At 43.9% G+C, this 22,256-nt stretch overlaps 1 protein-coding gene across 2 annotated transcripts; it reads left to right on the top strand.

The window, feature by feature from the left end:
• Nucleotides 1-1,141: 1,141 nt before the first annotated feature.
• Nucleotides 1,142-21,092, top strand: kcp (kielin cysteine rich BMP regulator). Of its 2 annotated transcripts, none has more exons than XM_028431865.1 (43): nt 1,142-1,688; nt 2,369-2,901; nt 3,052-3,124; nt 3,917-4,215; nt 4,295-4,469; nt 9,582-9,652; nt 9,736-9,817; nt 10,009-10,091; nt 10,168-10,261; nt 10,330-10,409; nt 10,495-10,580; nt 10,674-10,764; nt 10,943-11,042; nt 11,667-11,752; nt 11,855-11,948; nt 12,029-12,178; nt 12,258-12,364; nt 12,435-12,528; nt 12,620-12,876; nt 12,960-13,053; nt 13,165-13,347; nt 13,421-13,591; nt 14,476-14,649; nt 14,724-14,806; nt 14,886-14,976; nt 15,055-15,137; nt 15,226-15,399; nt 15,621-15,800; nt 15,895-16,159; nt 16,507-16,589; nt 16,665-16,758; nt 16,833-17,006; nt 17,110-17,192; nt 17,491-17,611; nt 17,692-17,774; nt 17,883-17,982; nt 18,112-18,254; nt 18,499-18,671; nt 19,120-19,231; nt 19,319-19,420; nt 19,505-19,669; nt 19,748-20,048; nt 20,231-21,092. In XM_028431865.1, the coding sequence occupies exons 1-43, from the start codon at nt 1,586-1,588 to the stop codon at nt 20,446-20,448; spliced, it is 6,108 nt and encodes a 2,035-aa protein (XP_028287666.1). In that variant the 5' UTR covers nt 1,142-1,585; the 3' UTR covers nt 20,449-21,092. The 2 variants fall into 2 exon arrangements, with proteins under 2 accessions (XP_028287666.1, XP_028287664.1); XM_028431863.1 differs by having other exon boundaries at nt 16,501-16,589.
• Nucleotides 21,093-22,256: the final 1,164 nt, after the last annotated feature.

The following is a 22,256-nucleotide window of genomic DNA, read 5'->3' as shown; positions in this document are numbered from 1 at the left end:
GTTAGAAAGGGGAGCCACTTTTTTTCTTTACTTTTCTTTTTTTTTTTAAAGTTTGCCTTGGGGAGAAAAGGTCGAACCCTGCACATGTAGCTTCTAAGCATGAAAGAAGAATTAAATGTTAAGCAACAGGCAAATATGTTTGATTACTGTCACTGTAATGGGTGACATGTGTGAGTAGATTAGATTAGTCTGTGCTGTGAATGGGCACGGCCACTGGATGTCAGCAAAGATGTGGTTAATGAGACGATGGGAGATGGTTGATAATCAACAGTTGGCTTAAACAGTTACACCATCTGTTTTCCCACATTAAATCTGAGCTGAGGGTTTGTTTATTCTCTTGCTATAAGTTACTCAATTTGCATGAGCGTGACATTAATCGACCTGTAGAAAAAGACTTGAAGTGTAACTTTGTGTTCTTTCAGGAGACAAACTCTCCACCTTTTAGAACTATGCTCTGTACTTTCTGCTGCTTTGTCGAAGCCTCCATCTGCCCTGGAAGAGCTTTACCATGCCTTGCTTTATGGAAGAACCACTTTTATCTTTGTAAACTAGCTGGCATGAGTTGCAGAGCAGATTTTTGCTATGTAGATGTAGGGTGGGAAGAGTTCAAATCAAGGATGTAGCATGGATGTCTTTTATGGGATGTTGTGTCCTGTGGAAAAGAGTGATGAGGGACTCTGCAGTCTGCTACCTGCAAAAATAGAGACCTGGGCATTCTGTCATCTTAACAAAATATTTCATCATGCCATAGGGGCAGATAAGAGTCTAAGGATGTTGTTGTTTTTTGTTATGATGGTGTGTGCAAAATAAAATAACCATTGCAAAGATGGGCAAGACAAAACCACATGAAGAGGAAAACCAAGAGTTCTGGGTCAAAGAAGTTGGTGAGAGTTTGGAGCACTGGGACTTTTTCCAAAGCAGTGAAACATGACTACATGTGTTTACCCCCACCCTCTTCGTCTCTGTCTATGAACAGACACACATTTTTTGGCTGCTTCAGCAGCATGGCTCCTCTCCAGTCTCCAGACCAGGTTTTAGCTGATTACCAAAATGAGGGTCTTTGGGAATCAACACCACTCTCCTGGGTGGAGAGTTTTTTTTTCCTGACAAAAAAACAAGAGGTGAAAAATAGAGGAAGAAGAGATACTGGAAACTGGAGAGGGCAGAGACGAGAGGCGGTGACCTCCCACACGCTCCTGCACACCTGAACCCTTCCTTTCTTTCCATGTTTCTTTTACTTCCACGTCTTTTCTCTTTTATCAGTAAGCAAGGAATACAAGATGTTTTTGAATTCCTGCCATTGAGATAACGGAGAGAAAGTTAGTTGTTGTACTTACTGCCCCATGCAGGGAGGGACTGTGTGATCCGGAGAGGTGACGCCCTGCCTGCATCCAGATGTTTTATGTCTCCCCCCTGCGCGCTCTTTGGAGAGGTCTGCTGGCGGAGTGAGCGGTGGAACCCTGAACGCAGCCTGCACACTTTGCATGGCGGCAGATTAGGTTATAAAAGGACGATAAATGTCATAGTTTTTGTGTAAGGTGTTTGCAGTTTGACCAAGTCGCCCCTTTTTGTTTGGTTGCGGAGAATGGACAGCGGCAAACTGAGTACAGTCATGCTGCTGCTGATACATTTGCTGTGTGCGTTTGCGCTGACTGTGCACGGACAGTCCACTGCGAATCAGGAGAATGGTAAGATAAAACATGTTATATTATAAATGTATAAATGTAAATATGTTGGAAAGACAATGTAGAAACTTTAATATAACGCAACCTGAAGCCAGCATGTGTTCAAAATGAATGGATACATTCAGAAATCTCAAAATCCTATATATGTGTCGAAATGATTGATAATGTGTACGTTGTCAATGTGACATAAACTTTACTATATTTCCCCTGTAAAAATGAACTATCCTATATTTAATAACATGCCTAACACAGTTTATTTATTAAAATAACATTAAAAACCAGCTATAAGTATCATATAAATGCAAAAAGATCCGTATTTCCAATGAGATTATGAATTATTATATTATTTTTTGTTAAAAACAACTATTATTATAATAGATGTTTTTAACTTTTCCACCATGAATAACTTTTTAAACCAAAACAAACTGTCACTGTAACTTTCAGTTTGAGCCTCAGGTTTAAAGTGTGTCACATGCTGTGTTGTATTACTGCTTCAGACTCATTGTAACATGCTGGCCTGCTGGTTCCGGGTCAGCTAGGCAGCCATGTGTGACCGACTGATGAATGGCTTCATTCTGATCCCTGCTCATGTCGTAGTAACCCAGAAACAACAGTGTCATGCTCTTGACCTCATGCTGTATGGATGGATGTGTATGACTCTCTGTCTGATCTCTGTTCCTCAGCGATTGACCTTTTGGCGGCTCTGAACATGTCCCACCACATGACCGGTGTGACCAGAGTGCACAATTCCAGCAGTGTAGTATACAAAATACGCTCCAGAGCGTCCCACCTGAGCCTCCCTCTTGAATATTCCCACCTACTGTACTCTAATCTTAAAGGTGGCATGGGGGTGCATTTGATGGGGCGCCAGTCGCCTGGATCCACCGCTACAGTTTTCTCTCTCTCCTCTGGATCTTCGCCTATTCTCCAAATAATCTCCTCCACCCTCAATGACACCCTGCGTGTGGACTACAGCACCACAGGGACAACTCAGGGCCTTTCTAGCTTTGATTTTCCAAGGAGAAACCCCTTCTCTGCTGAGCAGTGGGTGAAGCTGGCTGTGAGCCTGGAGCCTGATAGGCTGGTGATTTTTGTAGACTGTCAAGAAGCTGCTGTTTTACTGACAAAAAGTGAGGCGAGGGTCAACCTACAACTGCCTAAAGATGTCGTCATCACTTTTGCCAGCACACCAGGAAAGAAAGCAAGCAAGTTTAATGTGAGCCTTTTATTCTCCTTTGTGTCTGCCTCATCCAAAACAACATAGTTTTTACCATATACATAAAATAAATTAAATACCTCGAGCAATTACACACCCTTACAATCCATATTTTCTGTCATTATGCGTGTGTGTGTGTTTTTTTTACAGGGATATTTCAAGAAAGCTGAAATTTCACTGAAACCATACCAAAGGCGTCCATGGATCTGTCTCAATGTGACAGGTAAAGAAAGGTTCATGCAGATAAATGCAAAAAATGTATATAAATTTACACATTCAATGTCATAATGTGCACCAGCAAGCAGTAGGTGATGTATTTTTTAGATAAGGTATAAGAATGCTTATCTGTGCAGATATGTCTGCATCTATATCTCAAGACTGTAGTCTGATCTGTATGTATATCTCTTTATGATAACATCCTTTGAGGGTTTGCCGTGTGGTCAGACTGCAGTGCATTCTCCTTTTTGTTTGCATTTGCCTCATTCTTTCCCATTATTGTCGACCACCCATGTTCTCACTGATGTGTTACGCTTTTGCTGTAGTTTCCACACAGCACTATGTGTATTGCAGCAGGCACTTTAAGCAGCTGTAGCAGGGGCGCAGTTTGAGTGTTGGAGCAGACATTTTGGACGCAGTGGTAGCCTGCGGTATGGGTATGGTGGCAAGCAGTCTGAGCATCAAGATAGGCATCAACTTTGGTGTCATGGAAAAGCAGTTAGCACGTTGCAGTCTGGGTGTGGTGGCAAGAGTGTGGGCGCCACGATAGGCTTCAGGTTAGGTGTCATGCCAGGCAGTCTAGAACCCCTAGCATGAAGGCTGTCCTCATTCTCACGGTAAGAGCTCATTCCATAAAATTTGGCCCTAAGGCTAAAAGTCTCCCAAACAGTTTGTTTGTTATTCTTAACTGTGCATCTTAGTTCAGTTGTTTAGGATGTTTGGTTAGGCTTATATTCAAAAATATTCAAGAGACTCTTGATTTCCTCTTTTCCTGTTGATTGCATCTCTCTTCTTCTAGATGCTTTGCCTCTGTCTAGGCACGCACACACACCTGACCCAGAAGCTCAAGCTGACATCCGGCAAATATTCCAAAAACTACACAGTGCTTCACCCAGTAAACGTCAAACAAAGCATGGGCCACAAAAACAAACCAGCCATCGTCCCCACAACATCCAGAGTGATCAGGTGCAGAGAGGAGCCGTACTGGGGCCTCCAGCTCTAAAGTCTGTTGCTCAAGAACAGAGAGAAGACAGAATGAGGAGGCTGGAAAGGAGACTGGAGGAGCTGGCTCTGATGTTAAACATGGTCAAAGCTCAGGTGACTAACTGCACTTAGAATATGACTTACTATGCCATGAGGTAATGATACATATTTGGATGTTTTTTTTTAATGACAGAATACAGACCTGCAGACACGAATACAATACCTGCAGGGATGCGAGTGTGTGCGGCCGCGGTGTGTGTGGGAGGGACGTGAAATGACGGAGGGTCAGACCTGGCAGATTGATGTCAACACTCTGTGTACCTGCACCGCTGGGAAGGTTACATGCCAAGCTAACATCAAAAGTGGAGGTTTGCCTTTAAAATATTTTTTCATTTTTCTTATTTACACACACACACACACAATCACAATAAAATCTATCTTCTTTTTTTCTCAACAACATAACATTAACACATCCAACTGGTGCTGAGTAACGGGTGTTGAGTAGCTAGTTTGCAGATGGCTGTTCCTCTCCCAGACCCTTGTCTGTCTAACCCCTGTCAAAGTGGAGGCACATGTTTCATCCTGACCTCTGACCCCACTGGGTTTTATTGCTCCTGTCCTCCCAACACCAAGGGACCAGTGTGTCACAAACAGCAGAGACAGGTATCTTTGAGCCAGACTGGAGATGACTAGAGTGGTATCATACATTAGAGACAGTCCAAACTTTGTGTGTCTGTGTTGTGAAAATGTGTGTATTATACAATATCTTTTTAGTGTGTGTCTTTGTGTCTCTCTGCCAGCTGCATTTTCTGTCGGTGTTGTTGTTTTAGCTTTGAATATGCTCTTATTAAATGTTTGGTTGCCCAGCAGGTCTCCAGAACTTTTCAGATGCTTGAGGTGGGTCACATCACAAATGAAAAGCAAGGTTGGAATCCTCCCTCTGTATGGGTTGCTGTAGATGTCTTGTAGTTCCTTGTATAGCATTTTCTTCTAGTCATTTGCCCCCACTGTGCCGTTTACAGTGCTACTCTGTGCTACTGCGGTAGTGAATGATAAAGGAATGTTTTGGCATTTTGGGAAATACATTTGCAAAAACTTCTAAATGTTGTAGAAATCACCATTTCCTCTTTGTTCTGGACAGTATGCTCCTTGCTGTAGCCTCTAATTTAAACAAGTTCGATCACTTCTTACCTAACTATAAAATTAGAGCCTTCTCAAAATGTCAAACTATTGCTTTGATTGTCTAGTTTTTTTTAGATCACTCATGTGATGGCCTGTTTTTTTGTTGTTGCAGCTGTAGTGTGTGGCTTAGCCTGCTGCATTGGGTGGACCCAATAGCAGTGCGTTTCTTTACTTGTGTCCATTCTAGCTATAGGCGTTGTAGTAGGTTTTTGGGCAGGGTAAGAGGCCTTATGTCCCTTCCATACTTCCAGGCCTGTTGGGCACCTAAACCAGAAAGCAACTGTAAAACAGAGAAGCCGGTTCACCGTCGCTGGACCTTCAATCCTTCCTCCGGCCTCTGTGAGGACTTCCTTTACTGCAGTGGGAACAGTATCAACAATTTCCCCTCCTTTAATGCCTGTAGAGAGCGATGCATGTTAGGAGCATGCTGCCTCAGCAAACCAAGGCAGGGTAACCCCACTGGACCAGCGCATTATGTTCAGGATGAATACCACATCTCTGTGAACAGCACTGCCTGGGGAAATGACAGACCTAATTTGCAGGCTGAAATGTGGTACACCGAGGTCAACCTTACTGACAAGGAAGAAATCCCCAAAAGACTGAACCACCACAAAGATCCAGAATTTATTTATACCTGTGATTACCTCACTCTAAGCCAGTGTCAAGCTTTGATAAAGGACCTAGGCAGAGAGGCACAAGTGGTGAGCTTCTCTCCTGGAGTGAAATGTTCGGACATGCGATGTGGCAGAGGATGTGGATGCTTATCACAATGCAAGCTCTGGAGACACAAGAAAATGTTCAGGCAAAGCTGTAAAGACAGCATTTGCACATGTAGTAGGAGAGTTGACTGTGTCTGCAAGCACCCGATCCAGCGCAAAGAGATTAGAGATCTGACACTGAGAGAGAGGCGACTGTACCAACGAACTATCAGGAAACTCTACAACAGGCCAGGTAAAGCTCTGACTCAGAGAGTTGTTTTCTCTAGGTTTTTTTAATTCAAAAGTATGGACTTAGTATAATTAATAAGTGTGTTACTGTTGTCTCTGTGTGTGTTTGCATACAAATACAGCTGTGTGGAAGGGCTTTGCACTACTGAGAGCCGAGTTCTCCGCTCAGGCTGGTAATTCCACCTTTTTCCTCCCCTGGAACCGTTATTTCTTGCGATTAGTGGAACATGAGCTGCAGTCAGTGTCGTCATGCAAATTAGCAATTCCATATTTTGAATGGACAGTGGACTCTGGGTCAATGAAGTCTTCAGCTGCCTGGCAGGCTGGGATGTTTGGGGGTGACAGTGAGCCAAACTCCGGATGTGTCCCACATCACCCTTTCCAGGGCTTATCATCCCATTTTCACTGGATCCCTTGTCTCAAACGAAGCTTCAATTCATCGGTATGTCAGACAGATTTTGCTGCACCATTAATACATCATTGTATTTATCTCAGTGATTTTGGCTGCTCTCTTTAGGTGTGGCTGCCAGATGCAGTAACTCTGCAGAGGACTATCAACCAGGCAGACTTCCAAGTGTTCTCCCACTCTGTGCAAACCTTCTCTGGACTCTTTAGGCTTTGGGTAGGGGGGCACATGGCTTCACCTCTGGCTGCTTATGACCCTTTATACCTGTCACACATGGCATTTATGGACAAGCTGTGGGAACAGTGGCAAGAGAAGCACCTATGTGAAACAAAGAGGCCAACTGCTAGCGACTTCCTCTTCCCTTCTGGTCTGGGACATGTGAAGATGAAACCTTTTGATGTTACCCCTAAAGAGGTGATTTCTTTCCAGGTGGAGGCATGTCTTGTATATGTGCCCATAACCATTGGTTCACCATGTAATGTGACATCTCACTCATACCCTCAAGGAAGTTCAAAATATCGGTGGCGTGGTTTCAACAGTTTTGACAGCAGTGGTTTTGACCAACATGGGTACGATCGTGACGGCTATGACCGGAGTGGCTGGGACAGATGGGGCTATGGCAAAGATGGCTTTAACCTGGACTTCATTGACAGGGATGGATATGATGTGTCTGATTTTAACCGGTATGGGTTCAACCGCAGTAATGTTACCTGGTTTGGCATGCATAGGAATGGAGAGTTTGAGAACAAAAAGAAGACACACGGAGACAGGATCATGTTTGAGCTCTTCAGTGATGAAGGCTACAACATTTATGGGTTTGATCCTTTTGGTTTGGATCGCGGTGGCTTTGATGCCTTTGGCTTTCGAATGGATGGGTATGACAAAGACAACTGCAACTGGTTTTTCAATGGGCCGCACTATCTTCGCATCTACTTCCACACACAGCAGCAGCTCATGTCATCTAGTGACCAAGCTTTGACCCGTATCAGCCGTACATGCCCTCCCATCACCTCCCTACCCCAGCACTGGGCCGCACAGGATTGGATGACCTCTGATGTGGTCCAAAGCCATGTACTGAGTGGTCAGCCTCAGCCTGACTGGGTAGGACAAAATGAGTCAGAAAATGAAGATACTGTCATGGCAGCTGTTCAAAATGAGAAGAATGTATGGCTTCCAGTTACACCAGATCACAGGTATCAGCATCACAAGAGGAAATAATAATAGCCACACAAAGCTGACCCATATATATCTTTGCTGGCTTTAGGACAGCTAATAGAACCACGGCCACTTTACAGAAATAAAGAAACGCTGTTCCCATAGTATTTAAAACACAGGTATGATCCTTTTTCCTTTATACATTGTCTGTAGGTTTTGTTTCAAGCTCCACTGGTTCAGCGGTTGCCCCCTTGGCTCTGCACCTATCACCTGCCCTGACCTCTGCCATAACGCTCGTTGCCATGGGTACCCGGATGCTGTCTGCCATCTGCACAATTGTGGTTCCTGTTTTATAGATTGGAGAGATCCAGTTACGGGAAATCATGTGATGTGTCATGACTGGTAAAAAAAAAAGAGGATGCACCATCAGTTGGTACCATTTTACCAACATTTTGATGCTCTAGCTCCCATCCATCATCTTCAGGAGAGACATCTGAACGAAAAAAGCCAAATCTAGACAGAAAGTTCTAATCTGATATTGCAGACCCCCTCAGCTCTGTTGAACATTTTTGCATCTTGCAGTTCATTGTGTTGGTTTTAAGTTTGTAAGTTTTCATTTTTGGGTTTAATCTCACCTTGTGTATGGTCACACAGATGGAGTTAGCAACTAGCATTACGTTTAGCCATAGTTTTAAGCATAAAAAAAGATAATGGTGGAGATAAAAACTGAGCAAGATACTTATCTGCAAATGAAGGATTACATTTCCCATGATAATGTCGACTCGACGTGTTTTACACTGCTCCAAAATGTCTATAGATTTTGTATTATTACCATTTGCAGCATGCTGTACTGTGGGCTTCAACGTACCTCATGGTTGTAAATATTATTGTTGGTGCATTTGAGGTAACTGTGTGAAGCCACCTGTTATTGTGTTAAAAAAAACATGCTGTAGTTGAGGTGAGCCTCATTAGGGATTCCCTCTTCCTCTCTTACGTCACTCCTTTTTGTAAACTTTGTTCCATCCTGCTTATTGTGCAGGTTTTATTTCACTATGAATTTACCACAGATGTGCTCGAACTGCCCGCTCTCTCCCCTTCAGGACTCTTCTCTCTGTCACTGTCTCTCCTGTTTCATCCATGTTTCCCTTAATTGTTTCTGCATGTAGGCCAGAAAACTTCAGTGACACCCAGTTGATATACACACTCGCGGACTTGCACTCCCACACACTTTGATCTCATGCTTGGCTTGCTAAAGGAAATGCCTGTTGGCTGCTGGCACAGTAGGCTGCCCCACTAGCCCCTCTCTCTCACTGTGATTATTGCTCTCTCTCTCACACACAAACACATTGTTTCTGTCCTTTGGAGAGTTGTCATTAAAATAATTATCTACTGAAATGTCCAGGCTAAGCAAAAATAATATTTAATGAGAACTGGAAATGCTTTTTAATGAAAACAATCTGTGGCTGTTTATCGTATTGGTAAGTATTTACAGCCATGGTCTGACAACGTTTGCAGGGAATCCTACAGATAAGTGGCATGCTACATCTATTCCTTTCCTTAATAGACTTGTACATCTTGTCTTTAGTAATCTTAAACATCTGGAAGCTCTTCTGGTTGTGGTTAAAGTCCATAAAGTGTGTGTGTGTGTGTGTGTGCTGTTGAGAGCAGTCAGATGTTCCCCAGGGGCAAAGGCCACGACCCGCTATTCCTCTTCTCTTACACTGACATGTCAATATACTTTACAGACACTAAAACAAAGCTCAAAACTTAAGATTCTGTCTCATCTCCAGGGTGTCAGCCAGATGGTACAATTGAGAATGTGTCCTACAACCCAGACAACTGTCAGCCAAGTTCGTGTAGGGTGAGTGTTTGACATTTAGCCACAGTGAAACCCATAACCTCAACAAGAACAGTTTATTGACGCTGAATGAGTTTTTTTTTAAGGGTGATGCCAGTGATTGCTCTCCCCAGCCATGCCCTTCGCAAGACTGCACACAGACAGAGCCTGCACCTGGAGGCTGCCGAAGTAAGGACACCTAAACCTACATGTTATGAATGCCTTCAAAATTGGAATTGAAGCCCTTCGACAATCTTTAATATAAGCAATTTTTACCTGGTGATATGATGATACATTTGAATCCCACAGATTAGTAAAATTCCCCAAACCGATGCTCTTTGTAGCAGAATAGGAAAGTAACCTGGTGTTTGTGTATGCAGGTTGTATCCATTTTGGTGTCCAGTATGAGAGTGGAGCAGAGTGGAGGCCCTTAGAGAACCCTTGTGATGTCTGTCACTGTGTGGTGGGTTTGATAGCAACTAGCTGTCATCTAATCCTTCACCTTCATCTCTGCTGAAGTCGTTCTTTCCTCTCAACAGGAAGGTCGCGTTCGCTGTGAGAGGGAGCACTGTGACACCCCTTGTAAAAACCCTACTGCTCCTCCACCCGGTTCCTGCTGTCCAGTCTGTAACGGTGAGGTTTCTAGATTTTCCTCAGCAATGTGAGCGTCTTCAGGCTGACTGTGTATATGTGTCTCATAGGCTGTGGTGTGAACGGACATGACTATGCTAACGGAGTTGTGGTCCCTACTGGAGACCGCTGTCAGCAGTGTACATGTGTGGTACGTTGATCCAATATCACAAAAACTGTGGCTCAGTTGAGGCTCATTTTATTTTGAAGTGAACTGGTTCTTCTTTCTTTCCCAGAATGGAGATGTGACATGTTCACCCCAGCCTTGTCCTGCATTGTTGTGTCACAAGCCTGTGCATCATCCTGGAGACTGTTGCCCACGGTAACAAGCATGAACTAACTCACCTGTACCAATGTTAGATGTTCAGTGTGTGAAAACCTATTTTGTGTATAATCTGTGTTGTGTGACCTGTAGATGTGAGCAGTGTGAATATGAGTCCACAGTGTACATGAATGGACAGAAGTTCTCATCCACAATAGACCCCTGTGTCCAGTGCCGCTGCTCTGTGAGTGCAGTCTGAAAAATAAGCTTCTGGGTAATGTGATGTTCATATGACTGGACTTAACGGTGCAAAGAAAACCTTTGAAAGCTTACCATAGCTTTTTAAAATGAAAGAATGTGTTTCTGGAAGAGTAATGTGTTGCAGGTTACATATTTTTACTCATACCACCTTTGCATGTTAGGCAGGTGAAGTGTACTGTGAGCGCATGGACACTTCCTGTCCCACACCAGGCTGCAGTCATCCAGTCACACGCAAAGGAGAGTGTTGTCCCACATGCAGTGGTAAAGTACATTATTTTCTTATGATATCGTTAAGTTAATTATATGCTGTCATCCACTGTTTGAACACAAATGCTTACATCTGGATATAATCTTTCTGCCACATACAATGCAGTGCTTCCATCCATTCCCAGGAAGTCTCACTCCAACTCACATGTGTCCAGTAACAAACAAGGGGGGGTTAAGCTGTTCCACCATCTCAACTGAGCCTGCAGTCTCATCCACCCACTGAGGTTTTCCTAAAACATAAAAGCCTGTTGCCATCTTGGTAGAGCATGAGTGGCATACAACCTTACAATCAGCATTGGAACCCATCTGTAACTGGATTTCAAGTTGCTGATTGAGCATATTTCAGGCTTTAATATAATTTAAATGACTGTGATAAATAGAAATTTACCAAATACAGTTTTCTTGAAATTCAAAATTAACTGTAGAGACCAGCCAGTCTTTGTTGGAGCATACATGTTAGCTCAGTGCTCAAGGTCGCTGCTTCGACTAGTAGGGAGGTTCAAAGATGCCATCTACTGAAAATCAGACTCAATCATAGGATGTGTCAGAAGCATTCACACCTTGATACATGAGAGTTTGTTAAATTGTCTTCATTTTGAGCTTTGTTTGCGCCCACAGAGTGCGAGCTTGACAGGAGGGTGTATGCTGATGGAAAACTGTTCACTCCTCCTGGGAGCGGACCCTGTCTGCAGTGCAGGTGTCAGGCAAGTTCATACAGTATTTTAAAAAAACAACAGTACAATGTTGTCCAAAACTGAAAATAAATGCTCATAACTGAGTGTACATATCTTATGTTTGTATTACAGAAAGGGAATGTCATTTGCCATGAACAGAAGTGCCCTGCCGTCCACTGCTCCAACCCTGTGGTAGAGCCGCATCATTGCTGTCCGACTTGCAAAGGTAATCACACACACACACACACATCTAGATGCAACTCATTAGTGACTGCACTATATGAAAACCCTCCTTTCACACTGCAGCATGTGTATCGGAGGGGCTGGAATATGAAGAGGGCTCCCAGTGGCAACCCGAGGGTCCCTGTTCGAGCTGCACCTGTGTGAATGGAGAGACAGTTTGTTCACAAACACGATGCCCCCCCAACAACTGTCAGCATCCAACCAAAGCTCCTGGTAAGACTTATGTGTGTGTGAGAGCGAGAGAGCTTTGTTTGTATGCAGACAAGTGTGTAACTTCTTTTCCTTTCGTCAGACTCCTGCTGTGCAGACTGTGAAAGCTGCACTTACAACAACCGTATCTATAGTAACGGCCAGACATTTACGACCCCTGACCACCTCTGCCAAGTCTGCACTTGTCAGGTGAGTTTTTATTCACAAACACATTGTATGGCACAACCCACCTTCACAACCTCTGACACTCTCTTCTCAGTATGGCACTGTGCAATGTGAAAGACAACCCTGTCCTCTACTCAACTGTGACAACGCCTACACCCCACCTGGGGAGTGCTGTCAAAAATGTCCAGGTACTCAGACCCCTCTAGTGTACACTGTTCTGCAGGTAATGTCTGTTCCCTGTTAACGTAATGTAATGTTTGAGCTTTTCATCTTCTTCAGACTGCTCCTTTGAAAACCGTGTGTTTGTGGAAGGAGAGACTTTTTCCAACCCTGTGAGTGCATGTGAGGAGTGCAGGTGTGTGAGTGGGAGGATCGACTGCCATCAAGCACAATGCCCTCAGCCTCACTGTAATGCGCCTCTGCCTGGACCCTGCTGTCGGAACAACTGCAATGGCTGTAGCTATGCTGGAAAAGAGTATCCCAATGGACAGGAGTTCCCCCATCCCACAGACAAATGCAGGACATGCAGCTGCACAGTAAGAATAGTGACAAAGTCTTGACTCTGTCTGAGCTGTTTGAAAATTGGGCTTCAGCTCTGCTTGTGTTGTGTTTGTTACAGAATGGGAATGTCCAGTGTCTTACAAGGAGATGTCCATCGCTGCCATGCTCCAACCCTAGTGTGGTGCCAGAAAACTGCTGCCCCCAGTGTCCTGGTAAGGAAGTGCAAGCATGGTGTAATAAGCATCCATAAATCCATCCAATACCTCACTCCTCATTATCACAGTATCAGTAAAGTATAAACTTGCTTCTTGTTGTTCCTTCAGCTGCTCCAGCCGACTGTGTGTACGAGCAAAGGTCCTACAGACACACGGAACGCTTCCTCCACCTGACTGACCGCTGTCAATCATGTGTCTGCACTGATGGGACAGTTCAGTGCCAGCGCAAGCCCTGTCCCTTTGCATCATGTTCTCACCCCACCACACAGGACTGCTGCCGGAGCTGCGAAGGTATGTAGGTTCTGGTGCCAAAATGCAGCTTGGGTATTTGGTGCCTTCATTTATAAGGCCCTCTCTCTCACAGCTTGCTTCTATGAGAATCGAGAGCGAGCTAACGGGGAGACATGGAATGATGCGTCAGACCCATGTGCTGTGTGCGTTTGTCGAGAGGGCTCCGTCCAGTGTGAGAGAAGGCGCTGCCCTCCGGCCAACTGTAAGCACCCAGTCAGGCGACAGTGCTGCATGTCCTGTGATGGTGAGTAACAGTGTCTTCTGTGCTATTTCCAGTGATGACAATAATGGGGTTATAAAGATGCTTTATACATTAATGAGTAATCAAACGAATGACAATTTTACAGTTACTAACAATAAATTCCAGTGTTACTATTGAGCTCATTAAGTAGTGATGTGTCGATCGCAAATGAAATGGCTCTTAGAACCGGCTCTTGAAGTGAACGATTAACCGGCGCCAGGATTTAAGATTATATAGCACTCTGTTGAGTATAATAAGTCATAGAAATAATCCTGAAATAATCCGGGAATCCTGTGCAGTTATCAAAAGTACTAAAACAGCCTTGTCCACATCATCTCAGAAAAACAGTGTCAATTAGTGTACAGTGATTTACTGTAATGTATATATTTGAGTGTCCATGTCATTCATTTGATGATATTTATTATTCAGTTTTATTACAAATAATTGAACACACACTTTATTAAATTTCGTCAACATATTTTAACGTTTGTTAAAAGTAATGCAATAGATATTTTTTCTGATAATTAGTTACTTTTCTATTTAATAACTCAGTTATTAATTCAGTTACTTTTTGGGAGAAGTAACTAGTAACTGTAACTAGTTACTTTTTTTTAAAGTAACGTGTCCAGCACTGAGTATTTCTATTTTGGGAAGTTGAAAATCTTAAGCTAGTAGTTGAGTAAGGAAATTAACCTTTATTTTATAGTTTAACAGGAGAGTTCTTCCCGCTGCCTCTACCGACCTGTAGACAGACACTGATAAAGAAACTATATGCATGATCCACAGTCATTGAACAAAGTCTAGGGGCAATGCTAAACATTCTAGGTTTTCTAGAACTGACCCATCCCATTTAATATTTCTTCCACATACTTATGTTCTTTGTGCAGGCTGTCTGTATGAAGGTAAAGAATATCCTGACGGCACTGAGTTCCGTGATGACAGAGACCCCTGCGGCGTGTGTCACTGCTACAGAGGCGAGGTGGTCTGTGCTGCGTTGTCCTGTCAAGCAGAGTGCAGCCACCCTTACAGACCTCCAGGACAGTGCTGTGGAGAGTGTGACCGTACGTATGGTCTGAATTTTAACCTTACTTCTATGATCACAAAATGACAAATTATGGCTGTCTTCCTTTGTCAGGCTGTTTCTACAACAGTGCGGTCCTTATGAATGGACAGACTGTCCCTGACCCAGGAAACCCCTGCTCTGAATGTACCTGCCAGGTAGAATCTACACACGTACACACAGAACTTCCTGCTGGTTACTTTTTTAGACACCGAGTGGGACTTCTTTCTGTTACAGAGTGGGTCAGTGCGATGCGTGAGCAGGTTGTGTCCACCAGCCCACTGTCCTCATCCTGTCCCAAACCCATGTGGCTGCCCTGTCTGTGACGGTAACCAGCTTTCAGCATGTCACAGGTCATGTTATGTAAAGTACAATCAGTAACCATTGCCTCATTTTGTGTGTGTAGGTTGTCTTTATCAAGGAATCACTTACGCCGATGGGCAGACATTTTCAGAAGGAGAGAGAGGGTGCCAGGAATGCAGATGCTCAGTGAGTGGGAGAAGCGCATTAGCCAGGCCACTAACTTTTTTTCTTGTTCAGTCCTTACAGCTGCTGTGCATCTTTTTTTTCTCCACAGAGAGGTGAGGTTGTGTGTTCACAGCAAAGGTGCTCTCCTGTTTCATGCAATCAACCAGCTGTGGACGGCTGTGGGTGTGGAAATTGTAACGGATGTAACTTTAATGGACGAGATTGTTTCAATGGAGAAAGATTCCAGCACCCTACAGACTCCTGCCAGCACTGCTCCTGTCTGGTAACCTCATGCATTTTCATTTTGCAGATTAGACCTCAAATCAAATCAGCTTCATTTGTCACATACACAGTTGTACATCGTACAATGGTGGAGATATGGGACAGAGCATGTCAAGTTACTGTATGTAGGACTATCACTGTGTATGTAAAAGACAATATTTTTTGTATGTTGAATAAGTTGTGTATGTGTGTGTCTGTGTGTGTGTGTCTGTGTGTGTGTAGAATGGCCATGTGGTGTGTGGGAGTGCATCCTGTCCGAGAGTTTCCTGTGAGCATCCCGTGACGCCTCCAGGGCAGTGCTGCCCTGTCTGCACAGGGGCTTGTTTTCACGAGGGACAAGAGTATCAGTCCGGCTCCACCTTTACGCCCTCCTCTGATCCCTGCTCATCCTGCACCTGTCTGGTCAGTTTGAGAGTTGCTGCTAAATAAACAGAATATTATCAGTTTGATTTGTTAAATATTTGCTCTTTCTCCTGTCATCTGCTCATTTGGCCAGAATGAGGTGGTGAACTGTCAGAGGAGACCCTGTCCAGTCAGGTGCTCACACCCTGTCCCATCAAATATCTGCTGCCCTGTCTGTGACTCCTGTCTGTATGAGGGTGTGGTTTATTCTGACGGTCGCTCCTTCAGTCCCCCATCCGAACCGTGCAAGCACTGCACCTGCAACAGAGGCACAGTTACCTGTGACCTGCCTGCCTGCCCACCAACGCCATGCCCTCGACCAATAACCAGGCCAGGACAGTGTTGTCCCGAGTGCCCAGGTTAGTAACAAGTGGCAACAAGTGGCACCTAAATATGTGTACAGATTAGTCTAATGACTAATCTGTATAGAACCTGTTGTTGAGGTACTATCTCAAGGGTTTTGTGTCAATGATTATATGCAAGGTTGTTTTAAATGTTTTTTACTTGTAAAAGATGTAGCAAGAAACCATTCAAAATTTAGAATATTGTCAAAAAAATCTGGAAACATGCATTTTTCTGCTTCTATAGATATAATTCAGAAAACCACCTTATTCCTTCCTTTCTCTTCTGCTCTGCTCTGCTCTGTTTGCCTGCCTGCCTCCCTGTCTGCCTGCCTGTCTGCCTGCCTGCCTGCCTGCAGTCTCAGTGTGTATGCAGGAAGGACAGGAGTTCCGTGAAGGACAGGCATGGACCATGCAGTCAAATCACTGCTCCACCTGCACCTGCCAGGTCTGACCTCTTTTATTTCTCCATATTCTGACTCCCTTAGATGTGTCTGGGTGCTAATCTGTCTTAATCTTGCAGACAGGTAGGGTGCACTGTGCATCTCCTGAGTGTCCAAAGCTGAACTGTATGCATCAGGTGACTGACCCGGGACAGTGCTGCCCTCACTGTAGAGGTAAATATAGGAATTATAAAGCATTATATTCACGGGGTGGAAGAGTTTGCCTGTGATTAAACTCTCCTTGTCAGGTTGTATGTATGGAGGAGAGGAGCATGCAGAGGGCAGCACCTGGTTTGCAGACTCCACTCCCTGTATGACCTGCATGTGTGTGGACGGAGTGGCCACCTGCTCCGAGGTACGCTGTCTATCTCCATGTAGCAATGTCATGAGTGTGCCAGGGGAGTGCTGCCCTGTCTGTGCCGGTAAGCAAAGTCTCGACCTCATACATGTTTCAATATTATTATACATTATTTCATACATTATTTATAGCCATTGGTGTTTGATAATATGGTTTTGTTTGAACAGACTGTGTATTTGAGGGCAGAGTCTACAGCCCAGGAGACAGTTTCCATCGAGCCGATGACCCCTGTCAGATCTGTACATGTGAGGTATGATACCTGTGATGCGTTAGTAATATGTTGTGTTGATATTTAATATTTACATGATAAAGTAGTGATTATATGTACATGTTCTAAATAATAAGCAGGAATTTCACTCATTTACTATCTTAGTCCAAAGCCAGGGTAGCTTAGCCCCTGTTCAACAGAGGTCCTGGTGTTTACAATATATTCTGCAGCCCATTAAAGGCCAGTGTTTTATGTAATTACTGTCTCTGCCAACAGGGGGAGACAGACATTTTGCCTTTTTTCAAACAAATATTTACAATCTAATCTGTCTGTGTCTCAGGTAATGCCGGACGGGCAACATCACTTGAAGTGTTACCGAAAGCAGTGTCCAAGTCTGGTTGACTGTCCTAAAAACAGTATCTTGCTTGCTGGGTCTGATTCCTGCTGTCCTGTCTGTGCACGTCAGTATTAAACCTGCTGTTACACTGTGTATATTCTTGGTCATTGAGCTCTCTTAACATTTGTGCGTATACGTGTTTAGAACCTCTCAGTAACTGCACTGCTACACTAATTGGCAACGAGGTCTTGGCAACAGATGACCCGTGTTTTACCTGCCAGTGCAAGGTAAAAAAAAAAAGTGCTACATTGTGAAAGCTTATACTGTTTTTAAATAAGGATATTTCAGCATTGTGGCATCTTCCAGTGATAGTGTGTCTGTGTCTCCATACAAAGGACCTGACCTGGACCTGTTTACACCAAAACTGCCCACCACTCGACTGTCCTCATATTGACCAGTTTACCCCTCCTGACTCATGCTGCCCTGTGTGTAAAGGTGAGATCTCACTCCACATCATATCTGGGAAAATGCTGTTTGGAATGTGACTGTATCCCAGTCATCATCACAGTGTGAGCTATAGTGAGTGCTGAAAGTCGCGTCTGTGTTTTTGTGTGTGTGTTGCAGAGTCTGGGGCGTCCTGTTTGTACAAGGGGACGGTGTATCACTCTAATGAACGGTGGGAGGTGGATGAGTGTACCATCTGTACGTGTGTGTCTGGAGACGTACACTGTCAGAGTGAACGCTGCCCTCCACTCACTTGTGCGACAGTCAGTACACAGAAACAAACACATATGCAGTTTCTCTGTGTTTTGTCATAGTCTGAAATGTTCCCATGATGCCTCGCTGTTCTAACAGTGAATGTAATCTGACATTTCTCACCAGTGTTTACACTTCGGCTGCCTCCTCTGAGCTCATTTTGACACTGCAGACAATTATTTAGCTTCCACTGAGTCTCTTGGGTTTGTTATAGTTACACAGCCAGTGTAACGCAGTGTGTGTGTTTGCTGTCAGGACGAGATGCCGGCAGTTATCCCGGGTTTGTGTTGTCCTCATTGCATTCCTCGTCCGGCCACCTGCATTGCCTTTGGCGACCCTCACTACCGTACCTTTGATGGCCGAATGCTGCACTTCCAGGGAACGTGCACATACGTCCTGACACAGGATTGTGCAGGTGGAGACTTCAGGTAAGAGGGTTCCTATTGCTTCCTAATTACAGTATTTGTTTTTCTAATTGCTCTTCCTGCTCTATAAAAAGGCCTCACATGATGATTCACATGATCTGAGAGGAAGAAGTCCCATTGCTCATAAGGCCTCAAAGCCCTTTAAGGCTATAGGGTTGTTTTTAAAACTGATTTGCAGTTTGTAGGTGCATCACTGCTCTAACAGCTTTTAGCATCTCATTGTAAATAGTTACTGCAGTCCAATGAAGAGCCAATTATATACATCTGCAACGCTTTTTTTGGGGAAATTATTCCAATTCCCCAGAAAAAGTGGAGAACCGCTTGTTAGGTGAAGGCCCTGGAAGCTGCCCCAGGCCCGGCTGGAGGGGTTACATCTGCAGCTGGGAGATAGAGACAGAGAGGCTACAGTTTTGGTTGATAAAATAAACTTGATTCCTCATTGTTTGTCCAGTATTCATGTCACAAATGATGACCGTGGGCGTAAAGGAGTGTCCTGGACTAAAGAAGTGACTGTGTTTCTGGGGGACGTCTCGGTGCAGCTGCTCCAGAACTGGCTCGTTAAGGTTTGTGTGTAAATAAAGTGTTTTTTTGTAAGCAGTGATGTTGATTTGTTATGCATCCACTCACATGTCTATCGTTACACTCGTCAGGTGAACGGCGAGGATGTGAGTTTGCCGTTCCTCAGAGAACCATACATCTATATAGAACGGCAAACCAACACTATCTTACTCAACACTAACATTGGGCTGAAGGTATTTTGTATTCTATTTTTGTTCCCATGTCACACTGGTAGATTTATTTTTAACACATTTACACATCTGCTGGTCCACCTGTAGGTACTGTGGCGTCCTCGCTCTCACCTGGAAGTCAGTGTGCCAGGCTCCTATAAAGACCACACCTGTGGCTTGTGTGGAAACTTTAACAACTACCACCAGGATGACCTCAGGACACCCAGCGGACGGCTCAGCCAATCAGAGTCTGATTTTGGCAACAGCTGGAGGGTAAAATAAATTCAAATAACAAACATAAACAAATAGTTTGACTGCATGGGGAATGAAAATAATTGTTTGTTTTTTAAGGTCACAAATGGTAGCCATTCCGTCTCATCCTGTCGTCCTGGTGCTGACGTGGACCCCTGCAGGGACGCAGGCTACCAGGCCAAGAAGGCGGCCAACAGTCGCTGTAAAATCCTCAAGTCGGCTGTGTTTAAGCCCTGCCATCGCGTGGTGCCTCCTGAACCTTGGTATGGAGCTTGTGTGTATGACCTCTGTGCTTGTGGGTCCAATACCGATGAGTGTCTTTGTGACACACTGGAGGCATACGCCAGCCAGTGCAGAGAGGCTGGAGTCATCCTGCAGTGGAGGAGCACATCACTTTGTGGTGAGTTTAAGTTCCAGAAACTGATGAGTTTCTCTAACATTTCGATCAGAACAAAAAAGCCAGTCACCACTTAAAACGTTGACCTCTAGTTGTTGTTGACAGTCCTGCTGTCACTGTGTCATGCACTTCAGCTATTGTGGCTATACTGTCCTCATTATTGTTCCCCTCCCTGTCTTCTGCAGCTGTGGGTTGTCCGGTGGAGAGGGGCTTTGTGTTTGACGAGTGTGGCCCTCCATGTCCTGTAACCTGCTTTAACATTGACATACCACTGGGGGTGATAGAGAGCCACTGCTTCAAGCCCTGTGTGCCAGGCTGCCAGTGTCCTGCTGGTCTGGTTCTACACAACAACTACTGTATACAGCCAGAAAAGTGCCCTAAAATCATTCATGGAACCTCTTAATGGTGCTTGAACTGCTCACTTACAAGTGGATTCTCTTGTGTGCACACATGCACCGTGTCCACTCTTACTGTACACAAATATCTAGGGTACCTCTATGACCTGTGGATTACTGCATTATTGCGTAAAATATTGATATATTATATGTAGCACTGAATATTTATACTATACAAGGGTTTGTCATTGGAATTTTGATTAATACCTGTGCAAGATGCACTATGTGACCAAAAGTAAATGGACACCATGACCTCATTTGTAGTTCTTAAGGCGAGAAACCTTATTGCTGTCTTGTAGACAGCTGATGATTGTTCATTGTTGATTGATTGTCCATTATTAATCAATCAATGTATTGTGATATTTTATGGACAAACCAGTAAAAAACCTGTTGCAGCATTAGAGCATAGTACCTAAATAGGTGATAAGTGTGTGTTTGTTGGCTTCTTAGACTTTACAAATGCTTAATTGGTCGGATAGTGAACTATAAAAATGGAGGCATGCAAACACAAGTGATGGCTAGGTGTCCGCATACTTTTGGTCCTTATAGCGTATATTTTAAAAAAAAATATTAGGAAAACAGCCTTTCTTTATTGTGCAGGTTAAATTTCAGCACTGTGCAATGTCTGACTGTATAAACAGTAAGCCACATAATCTCAGGTATTCTTCATTTTGCAAATAAACAAGTTTCATAAATATTTGTGGTGTTTTATATTCTAGATAACAGCTGCTGTATTGTTTTAGTGGAAGAAAAGTCTTTGGCTGGATCCATAAAACTTTCACTTCACTTTACACTCAAGTGTAACACGTCTCAAGGTTGTGTATCATATTTCACTCCACTATGTCTCCTCCTGACAGACGCACTGTCACTTTTGTTGCTCTGTAAGCTGATCCAGCTGTTGTCTCAGAGTACTGCAGTGTAACCATAGTAATAGGCTGTATAATTTATCAGCCTGTAGTGGTGAAAACATGGAGCAGGTAAGATGTTTTGACACTAGGGGAAAAAATGCATTTGTTTTTCCATGTGTAAGCCAAAATGAATGACCCTATGCCTTTGCTTCAGGATTGCATTACAGGTCTTTACCGGTCCCTGGGCATGTCTGCTGGAGCAGAGTTTTCCACTGAAGATGTGAGACTCCTTTACCACAAAGTGTTTCATGTTCCTTTAAACACCGGCGAAGCACAGGCAGCTATAAAGAAGGTAACAACAACAACAACACCAAGCAGTTGTCCTTTTCTTAAATCTTAATTTATCAACACTATCCTGGTTTGTGGGTGTGTTTCAGATTGCAGGAGTTGACAGCAGCTGGTCCTGTGTTGGAGAAAATGTTTTAGATGTTCTATTAGAGATGGAAAGAGAAAGGGAACAGAAGGAAATGGTACAATTAGATGTTCTTATTTTATGTAATTATATTACAATATCTAAAATGTACAACATGCACAGTATTAATACTATGCTGTTATCTTCAGTTGTACTGGGACCTCCAGCTTCTAAATGCTGCAAATCTTCATCACATGATGGATTACCTGCACCAAAGCACAGACTCCAGTATTTTAAAAAAGGCTTCAGATTCAGGGTCCCTACAGTCCTGCAGAGGTGAAATGGACAGTCTCCAGGTATGTGCAGTACTTGCAGACAAGCATTTTTTTTCTGCAGGAAGTTAGTTGCTGATTTCTCTTCTTTTTTTCCTCAGAAAAAACAGCTCTGTGGAAGCATGGCAGGAATGAGAGTGCTCAAGAAAGCAGCCAGACAGTGCTGGGCCAGGTGAGCATGTTTTATTAGGATGCATGGACTTGACTAACATATCTACCCTGAT

The sequence above is a fragment of the Parambassis ranga genome, chromosome 19 (genome assembly GCF_900634625.1).
Source record: "Parambassis ranga chromosome 19, fParRan2.1, whole genome shotgun sequence".
In the NCBI taxonomy this organism is placed as follows: Eukaryota; Metazoa; Chordata; class Actinopteri; family Ambassidae; genus Parambassis; species Parambassis ranga.
The sequence above is the reverse complement of the archived record's forward strand: the minus strand, read 5'-3'. Positions and strand labels throughout refer to the sequence as shown.

What these genes read in the sequence shown, in the direction of transcription:
- kcp (XM_028431863.1), top strand. Translation starts at nt 1,586, where the DNA reads ATGGACAGCGGCAAACTGAGTACAGTCATGCTGCTGCTGATACATTTG. An exon ending in GCTCTGAATGTACCTGCCAG is followed by an intron (nt 14,807 to 14,885) that starts GTAGAATCTACA and finishes TTTCTGTTACAG; the next exon opens with AGTGGGTCAGTGCGATGCGT. An exon ending in TGTGCAGGTGGAGACTTCAG is followed by an intron (nt 18,672 to 19,119) that starts GTAAGAGGGTTC and finishes TTGTTTGTCCAG; the next exon opens with TATTCATGTCACAAATGATG.